The sequence below is a fragment of the Amblyraja radiata genome, chromosome 2 (assembly GCF_010909765.2).
Source record: "Amblyraja radiata isolate CabotCenter1 chromosome 2, sAmbRad1.1.pri, whole genome shotgun sequence".
In the NCBI taxonomy this organism is placed as follows: domain Eukaryota; kingdom Metazoa; phylum Chordata; class Chondrichthyes; order Rajiformes; family Rajidae; genus Amblyraja; species Amblyraja radiata.
This window is the reverse complement of record NC_045957.1, coordinates 124852066-124865849: the sequence shown is the minus strand read 5'-3', so window position 1 is coordinate 124865849 and position 13784 is coordinate 124852066. Positions and strand designations below refer to the sequence as shown.

Below are 13784 nucleotides of genomic sequence, written 5' to 3'. Positions count from 1 at the left end.
CAAAGACCAGTGCTGAGTTTGTATCAGAAGCTGTCCATGTCACAGTGATACAGTGTGGAAACAGGTCCTTCAGCCCAACCTGCCCACATCGGCCAACAATGTCCCAGCTACACTAGATTCCTCCCCCCCCCATGCCCCGCGTTTGTTTCACATCCCTCCAAACCTGTCCTATCCATGTACCCGTCTAGCTGTTTCTTAAACATTGTGACAGATCCGGCCTCAACTACCTCCTCTGGCAGCTTATTCCACACACCCACCACCCTTTGTGTGAAAAAGTCACCCGTTCAGATTCCTATTAAATCTTATCCCCCTTCACCTTAAACCTATGTCCTCTGGTCCTCGATTCCCCTACTCTGGGCAAGGGACTTTGCATCTACCCGATCTATTCCTCTCATGATTTTGTAAACTTCCCTGGTCTTTGCTCTTAAACTTCCACAGCTGGAGCCCAGAGGATCAGGTGACAATTGAAACAATACTTTTTCCACATGTTCAGCCAGTGAGACACCAGAACAGGCTAGACTTTTCATTGCCACACTTAAAACCTCCTGCTTCCACAAGCTTTTTCCACTTGTTGTATAAGTAAGCTTTTATTGCAAAAAAAAAAACAGGCATTGTAACTTGGCATTATTAGACGTTGCTGGTGTCATGATCCTTTCAACAAATTTAGTACATAAAATTCAGCTGGCAGCTGGGAATAATTTGACTGCACCTAAAAAGCCCGATGAGGATATTTGAGACAGTATTTCTGGAGTTTTGTTAGCGCAGGGAACTGCAGATGCTTGTTTACAAAAAAAGACAGTGCTGAGTAACTCAGCGGGTCAGGCAGCATCTGTGGAGAACATGGATAGGTGCCATTTCACATAGTGCTGGAGTAACTCAGCAGGTCAGGCAGCATCTGTGGAGAACATGGATAGGTGCCATTTCACAGAGTGCTAGAGTAACTCAGCGGGTCAGGCAGCATCTGTGGAGAATATGGATATGTGATGTTTAGGGTTGGAACTCAGGGAAGGATCGAGACACGAAACAGATGCTGCCTGACCCGCTGAGTTACTCCAGCACTCTGTGAAATGGCACCTATCCATGTTCTCCACAGATGCTGCCTGACCCGCTGAGTTACTCCAGCACTCTGTCCCTTCTTGATTATTGTAATATTGATACTGTAGGGATTGCAAGTGAAGTATGTATCTGTGGCAGTGAACTTACCTGCTTGCTGCTCTGTGCCCTGACTAGGCTACCGTGGGTCTGATCCGCAACCTGGCACTGTGTCCAGCTAACCACGCTCCCCTGCGTGAGCAAGGGGCCATTCCCAGGCTGGTGCAGCTGCTGGTTAGAGCTCACCAGGATACCCAGCGGCGTACATCAATGGGAGGCACGCAGCAGCAGTTTGTGGTAAGCTGACCCGTCAACACCGTCACAGGCAGTCCCCACTCGCTCGCTCACTCGTACACTCACTCGCTCATGCACTGACTGATGCACTCGATGCACACACTCACTGCACCCTCACTCACTGCACTGCACACACTCACTGCACCCTCACTCACTGCACTGCACACACTCACTGCACTGCACACACTCACTGCACACACTCACTGCACTGCACACACTCACTGCACTGCACACACTCACTGCACTGCACACACTCACTGCACACACTCACTCACTGCACACACTCACTCACTGTACTGCACACACTCACTCACTGCACTGCACTCTCACTGCACTGCACACATTTACTGCACGCACTTACTGCACGCACTTACGCACTGCACTCACTGCACACACTCACTGCACTCACTGCACTGCACACACTCACTGCACACACGCAATGCACACACGCACTGCACACACTCACTGCACCGCACACACTCACTGCACACACGCACTGCACTGCACACACGCACTGCACACACTCACTGCACACACACACTCGCTGCACTGCACACACTCACGGACTCTCACTGCACACACTCACTGACCATCTCTTGCTGTGCTGTGGCAGGAGGGGGTGAGGATGGAGGAGATCGTGGAGGGCTGTACTGGAGCCCTGCACATTCTTGCCCGGGACGTACACAACAGGATTGTCATTCGAGGACTCAACACCATTCCACTCTTTGTCCAGGTAAGTGTGTTTGCTTCTCCACTCCTGTATCGTTTGACTCCTCCACTGGATTGGAGGGCAGGTCCTGACACCTGGTACGGCTGAGCCATAAGCGTCACAAGGTGTCAGGGGTTATGGGGAGAAGGCAGGAGAAAGGGGTTAAGAGGAAGAGATAGATCAGCCATGATTGAATGACTGAGTAGACTTGATGGGCCGAATGACCTAATTCTACTCCTTATGACCTGAAGTGCTGGGTGTCCGGCACTATTATGTCCCGTGTACAGACACATTCAGATTGTTTATTGAAGACAGTTCAGTCGCCATCCAACTGTACATTAGGCACAATCATACTAAGCATAAGATAGTTGACCAGACCGAGCCTGTGCACAAGACATGAAGGTCTTATACCCATTGGACCCTGTGTACAAGTTTACATTGTGTATCAACAGACTGCAGACAGACAGCTGTTTTGTTCCAAGTGACAGCCACTCCGGCAGTTGTACATGTGGGTGACCTGCGCTTCTGTCATGACCGTGTATCTGGACCATCAATGGTTCCAACCTTCTGTAGTCAGAGGCACCGTGACTCGGGGACATGGTGGGGTGATTGTCCCTTGTGGCCAATGAGCTGCAAATCTCTTTGTAATTGGAGTTGCACTCTGTCTATGGGAAGGTGTGTGTGATTACAAGAAGGAGGCTTCTCACCCAGTCCACCATTTACCCTCAATTCATTCCCTTGTAACCTTTGCCTTTTGTCAAGAAAGTCTATGTCTTCCTTAATTAAAAGTATTTAATACTTTGCTTTGAGGCCATTATGAGGAAGGTATCGAAAGACACAGCACTCGGAGGCTGAAGGGAAGATTTTTTATCATCGCTTCAAGTTTTAAGCACCGTCTCAGTTTTAAACAGTGGGCACTTGTTGTAGATCTTACCATGGGAAAGCACCCGCTCCACATCCCCCTGTGGGCCCCCTTGGGACAACACTTTGTCCAGGTCTCAGTGACAAACTTGGTTCTCTTGTGGTTAGATGGTAACCAGGGTGCCGAGCAGTGGTGAATGGAGGGGGGTTTGAATTTAGGAGCAAGGAGGTCCTACTGCAGTTATACAGGGCCCTGGTGATACCACACCTGGAGTATTGTGTGCAGTTTTGGTCTCCTAATTTGAGGAAGGAAATTATTGCTATTGAGGGAGTGCAGCGTAGGTTCACCAGGTTAATTCCCGGGATGGCGGGACTGTCATATGCTGAAATAATGGGTCGACTGTGCTTATATTTACTGGAATTTAGAATTTGGAACTAAATTTAAAATTGAGTTTCTATCTTGTAGAAACATATAAAATTCTTAAGGGATTGGACAGGGTAGATGCAGGATAAATGTCCCGCATGTTGGGGGAGTCCAGAACCAGGGGTCAAGGTTAGGAATAAGGGTAGGCCATTTAGGACTGAGATGAGGAAATAATTTGTCACCTAGAGTTGTGAATCTGTGGAATTCTCTGCCACAGAAGGCAGTGGAGGCCAATTCACTGGATGTTTTCAACAGAGTTAGATATAGCTCTTCAGGCTAAAGAAATCGAGGGATTATGGGGAGAAAGCAGGAACGGGCTACTGATTTTCGATGATCATATTGAATGGGCCGAATGGCCTACTCCTGCACCTATTTTTTTTTAATGTTTCTGACCTGTGGAGATGCTTGTTGATGTGAGGTGGTGGTGTGGGGCGACGGAGGACCTGTGGTGAGATGCTTGTCGTTCCTTTCACAGCTGCTGTACTCCCCCATTGAGAACATCCAGCGGGTGGCAGCAGGCGTGCTGTGCGAGTTGGCCCAGGATAAGGAGGCAGCCGAGGCCATCGAGGCTGAGGGAGCTACTGCCCCCCTGACTGAGCTACTGCACTCCAGGAACGAGGGTGTGGGTGAGTACGGACCCCCATAACTACCTGGCCCAGACTGGGGTACACTCAAGGGATGAGGGTGCCAGTGAGTTCCGACAGACAGCCATAGAGGTTGAACGATCTGAAGATCGATTCGAAATGTCACTCATTCCTTCTCTCCAGAGATGCTGCCTGTCCCGCTGAGTTACTCCAGCACCTTGTGTCTTATCCTCAGTGTAAATCATTCTGCAATTCCTTCTTACATCCTTCTATAGAGGCACATCAACAGGCATTCATTCCTACAATGCCTACAGGTGTCCTATTGTGCTAAAGACCCAGTGAATGTAACATGAATTCACCGGCCCAGATTTCAAGCTGCCCAGTATAATGCTGTAGGAATAGCCTTACCTTTATAGTCCTTTAGATCGTAGCAGGAGCAAGAGTTGTCTACAAGCCCCTGATCTGCCCGGCCATGGACTCTGACCGTGGCTGATCCACGCTGCCATCAACTCCCCTCTGTGCCAGCTCCCATAACTGTTCCACATCTCCCATCAACTGGCCACCCTTGGGTGCTGGGAATTCCAGAGATGTCCCACCTGAGAAGACCTTACTACGCGCCTTGGTTTTAAATAAAGCCCCTTATTTCCCCCTGGAGTATTGACTCTGGCACCTTAATGGATATTATGCTAAGTGGTCTGTAATCTGCACCACCCCCCTCCCTGTCTCAACCAGGGGCCACATGGGCTCTTCCAACCTTCAGTTGTGAAATGTTTCAACCAATGGGTCCCCATTGCCCCAATCCCTGGATGTTTAATTTGGTTCCTGAGATGGGGGTTTGTGGTAGAGGGGTTAACCAGAGGGAATTGTGTTGATGGATTAACCAGATTTACTGGCAGTTCAAGATGTGCCGATTGGGCAGGAGGGGGAGTGTTTCTCTTGCGGTGTCCGTGTCGGCTGCCAGGGGTTGGTGATGTTTGGGTTCTCCACCCAGGGCAGGTGGAGGCTGTTGGTGGGTCAATGAAGGCACATCCACTGATGATATAAGAGAAGCAAGCAAGGGATCTGAATGTGTAGTGATCTAGTGCATTCACTGTATTATATCTCAAGCCCCCTCAGTGTTTGCAAGGATGGTGTTAAATGTGGTGAATATTGTGACCCTCCTGCTCTCCCTGCAGCAACCTATGCGGCGGCAGTCCTGTTCCGTATGTCTGAAGACAAGCCCCAGGACTACAAGAAGCGTCTCTCTGTTGAGCTGACCAGCTCACTCTTCAGGACCGAGCCCATGACATGGAACGAGGTGAGGCTACAGGTTGGGCAGGCGCTCGCTGTTCCCAGTCCTGCTTCATGCTGGTGTTTGCCAACGATTTCTGAATCGGCAAAAACTGATGTTCTCTCCTACTGTGTTTAAACAGACCGGCGATCTCGGGATTGACATGGGAAGCCAGGGAGAGCCCCTTGGATATCGCCCCGATGGTAGGTCTGCCTCCCCCCGCACGGTGTTACTCTTACGGTAAATCCGCCTCATCCCACCATCCACGCGCGGTATATCCCAGACTCCACCACCTGCCGTATTGCCCCCGCGTCTGCAATATCTCCCCGATGGTAGGTCTGCCTCAACCCAGCAGCTGCAGTGTCTTTCCAGCAAGAGTAACTAGAAATAGTGATGATTCAGAAATACAGCACGGCAATAGGCCCTTCGGCCCACCGAATTCAAGCCGACCATCGATCACTCGGTCACACTAGTTCTATGTTATCCCCCATTCTATCCACTCCCTACACACTACAATTTACAAGCCAATTAACCTACAAACCCGCACATCTTTGAGATGTGGGTGGAAACTGGAGCACCCGGAGGAGACCCACTTGGTTACAGGGAGAATGCAAGCTCCACACAGGCAGCATCCGGTGTCAGGATCAAACCCAGGTCTTTGGTGCTGAGTGGCAGCATCTCGTCAACTAAACAAACTTGTCCCTCGGTGACAATAATAATGACCTAAACTCTACCAGCCGCACCACTGCCATAGAATTATTCAACAAATTGCTGTGTTTTGCGTTACGTTGGTATGAAGTCGCTGACTATCACGATGAGTCGGTTTCCTTTTAGAACATTGAACAGCACAGGGACAACCCACAATGTCTGCTAAGATCAGCTCTCTGCCAGCACGTGATCTGTATCCCTCCGTTCCCTGCATCTCCATGTGCCTGTCTGAAAGTCTCTTAACCACCACTGTTGTATCTGCCTCCACCACCACCCCTTGCAGCGCGTTCCAGGCACCCACCACCTTCTGTGTAAAAAAACCATTTGTCCCTGAGCAACTTCTTTAACTTTGTCCCTCTCACCTTAAAGCTACGCCCTCAGGTCTATTATGTTTCCATCCTGCGGTAAAAGGCTCCGACTGTCCACCCGATCTATGCATCTCATCATTTTATAAACTTCTCCCCTCAACCTCTGGCGTTCCCAGAGAAAACAATCCAAAATCCATCCCCCTAATCCTGGTGTCATTCTGATACAACAAGCTGTGTGCTTCTCATTTTGTCCACAATGGCCCCTCTACCATTTCACTCTGCAATGCCCAGAGAATACTTGGATTCCTACTTATCTTGGTAGTTCTCTTATTTTCTTTGCCTCTTATTTCAGTTGTCCCTTCTGATTTAATACTCAGCGGTTCACAACCTTTGTCACAGGGCCTTGCTTTGTTGCATCGTTTTTCACAGAGTGCTCTGGATTTGTCTGTCCATTGTGAGAAGGTGCCTCAACCAAAGGCAGCCCTTGTCCTGCTGCAACTTGCTTCCTATTGAGCAGCTGGTCCACTGCCGACCCGTGGAAGCTGGCCTTCCTACAACTCATTACTCTCATTCCATTGCTCTTCTGTTTCTACAGCCAGTCTAAACCCTCGGTTAAGATCTTCCCCTCTGAGGTTTGGAGCAATTGAAAGATTGATCATATTTCTCGGTGCTTGAAGATGAGCTGGCAGTGTGAAATCCTCTGCACCCAGCATAAGCTTTTCAACTTCTCTACACTTCTCCCTGCATATATGCTGCCCTCTCATGTTTGTGGGTGACCTGTTTAATACACAACACTTTTATATCCTTCTACTGTTGGATTCTATCTCTGATCTCTCCAGCACTGTAAGATGCCTGTTGATCAACACTGAGCCTCCTTCCCGAGCTTCATTAGTATGGTGTTGACAATATTTATTTATCAATGCAGCTACTTTTAAAAGAAGGAAAGGCTCTCCAGCTGAGAACAAGGGAGTAACTGTAGAATGGACAATGTAGTCTTGGTCGACTTTGTTTTTTAACTTGCTGAGGGAGGTTGGGAGGGAATGGACTGTTTTCCACATGTCTCATTTGTTCTCTCTGCCACCTCTCCCTGCCCACCACCTCCCCCTCTATCTATGCCCACCACCTGCCCCCCCTCCTCTATCTCTGCCCCCCCTCCTCTATCTCTGCCTGCCCCCCCACCCCTGTCCTCTCTCTGCCCCCCTCCTCACATTTGTCTCCCACGTAGACCCGAGTTTCCGCTCCTACCACCCGGGTGGGTACGGGCAGGACCCGATGGGCCTGGACCCGATGATGGAGCATGACATGGGAGGCCACCACCCTGGAGCCGAGTACCCAGTGGACGGGCTGCCTGACCTGGGACATGCCCAGGACCTGATGGATGGTTTGCCTCCAGGCGACAGCAATCAGCTGGCCTGGTTCGACACAGACTTGTAAATATAACCTGCATCATAGGTATGGCAACCGTTGAGTGGTGGGGGAGATGGCATCAGTGTTACCCTGTGGGGCTGCAACTTTTAACTCCTTTTCAATCTTGTGTTGACTTTTTCTGTTGTGGTGACATCATTCTTTCTTTCTTCCTGCAGTCGTACTGTGTGAATGAAGTTGCATTGTGGTTGGCCTGTAGAGTTGCTGAGGGTTCGGGGTGGGCTGGTATCTCAAAGTGCCTGACACTAACAAAACGCTCGCTTTCCTGTGGGAACAGTCAAAGTCAAATAGTTGCTCTGATCCTTCTGGTCGACGATATGAAAGCGGATGGATTGGGAAATGGCTGCCTACTTTCAAAGAACGCTAAGACCGACAAGAGACGGAACGTTACAAACTCTAGCCTTGCCTGTTGATTTTTTAATTATTTTTTTAAATCTCTGTACTTGTACTGATGTGGCTTGCTTTGAAGTAGAGTAGACCAGTCAATGATATTTTTTAACATAGTCTGTAGTTTTAAGTTATAGTGGCAATGCTATAGCTGTTCCTTAATTTTTAAACTCTGAAGTAATTGTGTAGAGCACTAACTCATTCATAATAGATTTAATTGTACTCTGAAGTGTAACACTGTGTAGCTTTTTGTATAAAAATGTGAAACTAGATAAGTCCACTTTCACGGCTGCCAAGCGAGCAGGTGGGACGACGTGTTTGGTCAATATTGCTTCTTGCTGGGGGGCTTCAGGACACGGTTGTAATAGTTTAACGAAAGGCCACTCGCCAGCCACCCCTTGTCCTCCAAGTTATTGTATCCTGCAACACAGACGCTTCATGGAAATAATGCGATTGTAGAAGCAGAATTAAACTGGACTGACCATTTTTGTGTGAGTGGCTTCATTACTAGAGCACCAATATTAAGTTTGTATGCAGTTTAAGGAATTTTGTCTCTTACATAATTTTATGTATAAGTTGATTAAATAAAAATGTTTGGAATTTGCTATCGTGTTTCGGGTGTTTATTTGTGGAATATTTTTCATCCTGTTGAAAGCTGCTTGGGGAAAATGTTCTCAAATCTCAAACAAACTCTGGTCCTGTTGCTAACCTTGGTCCTGATGCAGGGTCTGGATCGACCCTTCCCCTCCAGGGTGCTGCCTGAGCTCCACACTTGCTTCTAGTGCTGTCTTGCTGGCAACAGAGTGGTTCTGGGGGAGTCAGATATCCATGGCAGTCGCAGTGGCAGCCACAGTGAGGAGCTTACTAGATGCTGAGCACTCACAACCCCAGCAGGGATAAATGAATCCAGGAGCCTGGAGGGAGGAAGCTGGAACGTTGCCCGCAGTCGACATGCACGAGAAATCGAGGAATGTGAAACCTATTTCTGTAAATAAATGTCAGTGGCTTCATTTGATCCCTTGCATAAGACACAGGAACAGAATTAGTCATACAGCATGGAAACAGGCCCTTTGGCCCACCTTAATCAACATGGCCCATCAACACATCCCACCCGCCTATGTTTGGCCCATATCCTTCTAAACCCGTCCTATTCATGTACCTGTCCAACTGTTTCTTAAACGTTATGATGGTCCCTGCCTTAACTACCTCTTCTGGCAGCTCGTTCCATGCTCGCCATCCTTTGTGTACAAAAAGTTACCCTTCAGGTTCCTATTACTACAGTCGTCTGTCTTTTTTAATTTTTGTCTTGTTAAGTGTATGTCTTGAGTTAGTTTTTATTATTTATTTTTAGCTGTGTATATGTGGGGGAAACCGTTTTAAATCTCTTCCCTGTGCGGAGACCCGACTATTCCCTGTCGGGTCTCGGATGTCGTTGGGCCTAACATCGTGGAGCCGGCGGCGACCTCCGGCCGGGACTAACCTGGGGGCTCCAGTTGCAGAGCCTGCGGAACTGACATCGCGGAGCTGGCCGACTTCGGAGCAGGAAGAGCTGTGGTGGCGCGCGGCCACGACCCGACTTTTGGAGTTCGGAGGCACTGGCCGCAGACCCGGTGGACGGGAACATCGGGAGCTCGCAGGTCCCTGGTGGGAGACCGCTTTTGTGAGCTCCGCAACGGCGACTTCTCCCGCTGGAATCGCGGGTTTAAGGACATGGAGCCGGGGCCTAACATCACCCGGCGTGGCTTAAACGGCCTCAGGACTTACCATCGCCCGCTGGGGGCTTTAACATCGGAGCCCCAGTTCGCCTCGACACTGCAGTTGGACTGCTGGACCACGGGAGAAGGAACAAAGGGAAGAGATAAAGACTTTGCCTTCCATCACAGTGAGGAGATGTTGGAGACTCACTGTGATGGATGTTTATGTAAACTGTGTTAAGTGTGGGTCTTGGATTGTTTTGTAATGTAAAAAACTGTAGAAATGATATTTCATTCAAACCTAGGTTTGAATGACAATAAATTGCATTCTATTCTATTCTATTAAATCTTTCCCCCTTCACCTTAAACCCATGCCCTCTGGTTCTACTGTCATTCAATGGTCGATCATCTATTTTCCCCCTCAATCCTGTAGCCTTTGCCCTTTTTAAGACCTATCTCTGCTCTAGAAAATATTCCACAGATTCACCACCCTCGCGAGGCCTGACCTCCCCACCATCGCAGGTATCTTACAGGAGTCGCTGCCTCAAAAAGGCAGCCAGCATCATCAGAGACCCCCACCACCCTGGCCACGCTCATTTCACTCCTGCCATCAGGAAGCACGTACACTTTATATGCTCCCTTCCCTGGCATACACAACTACAGCACAGAAACAGGCCCTTTAGCCCAACCCAATCATGATGCTCCTGCACTAATCCCACCCACACGTGTTTTGTCCATATCCTATCTACCTGTCCAGTGTCTTACCTGAATGCTGCCTGGGTTAGAGGATTTCAGCTACAGGGAGCGGCTGGATAGATTTGGACTGTTTTCTCTGGCACATTGGCGTTTGAGGGAGGACTTGATAGAAGTCTATAAAACTATGAGGCATAGATGGGATAGACAATCAGAGCCTTTCCCCTCAGGGTAAAAATGTCCAACTCTACAGGGCATAACTAAGGTGAGATTGTCAAAGTGGAAAGGAGATGTGCGGGGCAAGTTTTTTACACAGGATGGTTGGAGCCTGGTGGTGGGGGAGGCTTTTAGATGGGCACTCGGAGTGAGTGATATGGATCATGTGCAGGTTGTTCTTGGCATCATGATCGACACAGACATTGTGGGCTGCACTGGTCTATGTTTTAAATACGCTGTGTGGGTTGGAGCTGCCAGCCCTCCCTCGTTGATGACATGTTGCTGGGATGACAGTTTAACGTCAGTCAGAGGCACTCTCAACCCAAACCCACAGCTGACAAAATATTGCAATCAATGGGTTAAATACCCGTGTACTCCCTGCCAGAGTTACTCATTCTCAGCAGGTCAAAGCATTTCATTGAACACTCATCAGCAGGTCAAAGTGTCAAACAAGAGGAAAAGATTGCTCAGTGGAAGTGTTCTTCCCATGGCCATTTAATCAAATACTGTTGAGAGCACATACAATGATGGTTGCTGAGACACTCAAGAAGCAAGGCAGCTTCCAGGGTTTGCATTGCTACTGACATTAGGCGTAGTCATGACAAATTGCATCTTGTGACTGAAAGTTGGCTCCAGTTGCCTCGTAGGTGCATCTTGTGTCCAAGATGATGACCTTGCAAATGGCAATATCTTTACAACTATTTTTGATAAACTTCCTTTCCATCCTTTACCAGGATGTTGCCAAGTCTAGAGGGTGTGAGCTGCAGGGAGAGGTTGAGCAGACTGGGGACTCTATTTCTTGGAGCGCAGGAGGATGAGGGGAGATCTTATAGAGGAGTACAAATTCATGAGAGGAATAGATTGGGTAAATATGCAGAATCATTTACTCAGGGTGAGGGAAATGAGAGGCCATTAAGGTGAGCGGGGAAAGATTTAATAGGAAGCTTATAGGTAACTTTTCACACAGGGTGGTGGGTGTATGGAATGAGCTGCTGGAAGAGGTACAATCGCAACGTTTAACGATATTTGGACAGGTACATGTACAGGACAGATTTAGAGGGATATGGGCCACATGCAGAACCTTGTGATGAAATGGGTCATGTTGGTTGGCATAGATGAGCTGGGCCGAAGGGCCTGTTTCTGTGCTGTCAGACTGACTCCTGCACTGTCTGGCTTGCTTGAAGAGAACGCTGGTGTTTTAGTGCTTCTCGTGTGGCCTGGACAAAGCCAGTCGATGCCCACTGCGATGGATGGATCGCCTCCACCTCCACCGTACTCTGTCAACAGCACGGATCCCAGTCGCACAGTGAGTGAGTTCCGGCCTCGATGGTGAGCAGCAGTGTGAAGCTCAGCTCACAGACCAATGATTCTCAGGATCTCTGCTGCCAGCCAAGCGATGCCAATGTCAGTGTGAGAACTGGGGTGAAAACAGAGAGAACACCTCAATCAGCATCACACAGGTAGGGTAGACAGTCACAACCTTTCCCCCACTAGTACAAATGTCAACGACTAAGGGGATCGCTTTAAGGTGAGAGGGGCAAAGTTTAAAGGAGATGTGCGGGCAAGCTATTTTTCACAAAGGGTGGAGGGTGCCTGGAACTCGCTGCCAGGGGTGGGGGTGGAGGCAGATATGATAGTGGTGTTTAAGAGACCTTTGGCAAGGCACGTGGATATGGAGGGATATGGATCGCGTGCAGGCAGTTAAAGCTGCTCTTGGCATCATGTTCAGCACAGACATTGGGCTGAAGGGCCTGTTCCTGTGCTATACTGTTCTTCATAAGTTCATGTGATACGAGCAGAATTAGGCCATTCGGTCCATCAAGTCTACTCTGCCATTCAGTCATGGCTGATCTATCTCTCCCTCCTAACCCCATTCTCCTGCCTTTTCCCCATAACCCCTGACACCCGCAATAATCAAGAATCTATCTACCTTAAAAATATTCGCCACAGACAGCCGTCTGTGGCAAAAAACTCCAGATTCACCACCCTCTGACTAAAGAAATTCCTCATACAAATTCCAATACAATGCTTCATTCATAACCATGCTCCACATCTCGTGCTGTTGCAGTTACATAAATTACTTTACTGTATTTCCGTTCATCAGCTATTCACCAAGTTCATGAACTTTTCTTTCAGAAATATATAAAACTATAAAATATAAAAGATGAGAGGCAGAGACAGGGTAGACAATCGGAACGTTTCAAAGAAATTCCTCATCATCTCCTTCCTTAAGGAACATCCTTTAATTCTGAGGCTGTGCCCTCTGGTCTTAGACTCTCCCACTAGTGGAAACATCCTCTCTAACACATCCACTCTATCCAGGCCTTTCACTATTCGGCAAGTTTCAATGAGTTCCCCCCTCATTCTTCTAAACTCCAGCGAGTACAGGTCCAGTGCCGACAAACGCTCATCATACATTAACCCACTCATTCCTGGGATCGTTCTTGTAAACCTCCTCTGGACCCTCTCCAGAGCCAGCACATCCTTAGATACGGGGCCCAAAACTGCTCATACTACTCCAAGTGTGACCTGACAAACATCCTCACAAACTTCTACAGATGCACCATCGAGTGCCTGCTGACGGGCTGCATCACAGTCTGGTACGGGAACTGTTCTGCCCACAGCCGCAAATCACTAGAGAGTGGTGAAGACGGCACAGCACATCACTAGCAACGGTCTCCCGGCCATTCAGGACATTTTCCACCAGCGGGCGGTGCCTGTGGAAGGCACACAGCATCATCAAGGACCACAGCCACCCAGCACGCAGACTGTTCTTGTTACCGTCAGGCAGACGATACAGGAGCATGGCTGCACATACCACCAGACTTAAGAACAGTTTTTATCATCAGGCCATCAGGCTTCTGAATTAATAAACACATCATATATGTTGATTATTTTATTTATTATTGTCTTTTACCTACCAGTCACTTTTATCTTATTTTTATCCATGTAATATCATTGCTGAGGTGACCCGTTGTCTTGTCAAACACATTTCATTGTACCGTTGACCCTGCGTTAATCTACATATGACAAATAAAACTGAACTGACCAGCGCCTTATAGAGCCTCAGGATTACATCCCTGTTGTATGATAGAATCAAAACACTTTGCAGAAGTTAA

The 13784-nt window shown here is 48.5% G+C and overlaps 2 protein-coding genes across 5 annotated transcripts in view; one reads left to right on the top strand and one right to left on the bottom strand.

Moving 5' to 3' along the window:
• Positions 1–8667, top strand: part of ctnnb1 (catenin beta 1) — a 43658-nt gene extending 34991 nt beyond the window's left edge. For all 4 annotated transcript variants that reach the window (XM_033015072.1, XM_033015053.1, XM_033015082.1 and 1 more), the window contains exons 10-16: positions 1231–1389; positions 2000–2119; positions 3856–4006; positions 5140–5261; positions 5377–5437; positions 7476–7702; positions 7834–8667. In XM_033015072.1, the coding sequence (XP_032870963.1) occupies positions 1231–1389; positions 2000–2119; positions 3856–4006; positions 5140–5261; positions 5377–5437; positions 7476–7684 (822 nt within the window). In that variant the 3' untranslated portion in view covers positions 7685–7702; positions 7834–8667. The remainder of the gene's footprint in view (positions 1–1230; positions 1390–1999; positions 2120–3855; positions 4007–5139; positions 5262–5376; positions 5438–7475; positions 7703–7833) is intronic.
• A 2475-nt stretch (positions 8668–11142) lies between these two features.
• Positions 11143–13784, bottom strand: part of ulk4 (unc-51 like kinase 4) — a 324061-nt gene continuing 321419 nt past the window's right edge. Inside the window, exon 37 of the mRNA XM_033015040.1 lies at positions 11143–12082. Within this exon, the coding sequence (XP_032870931.1) occupies positions 12019–12082 (64 nt within the window). The 3' untranslated portion in view covers positions 11143–12018. The remainder of the gene's footprint in view (positions 12083–13784) is intronic.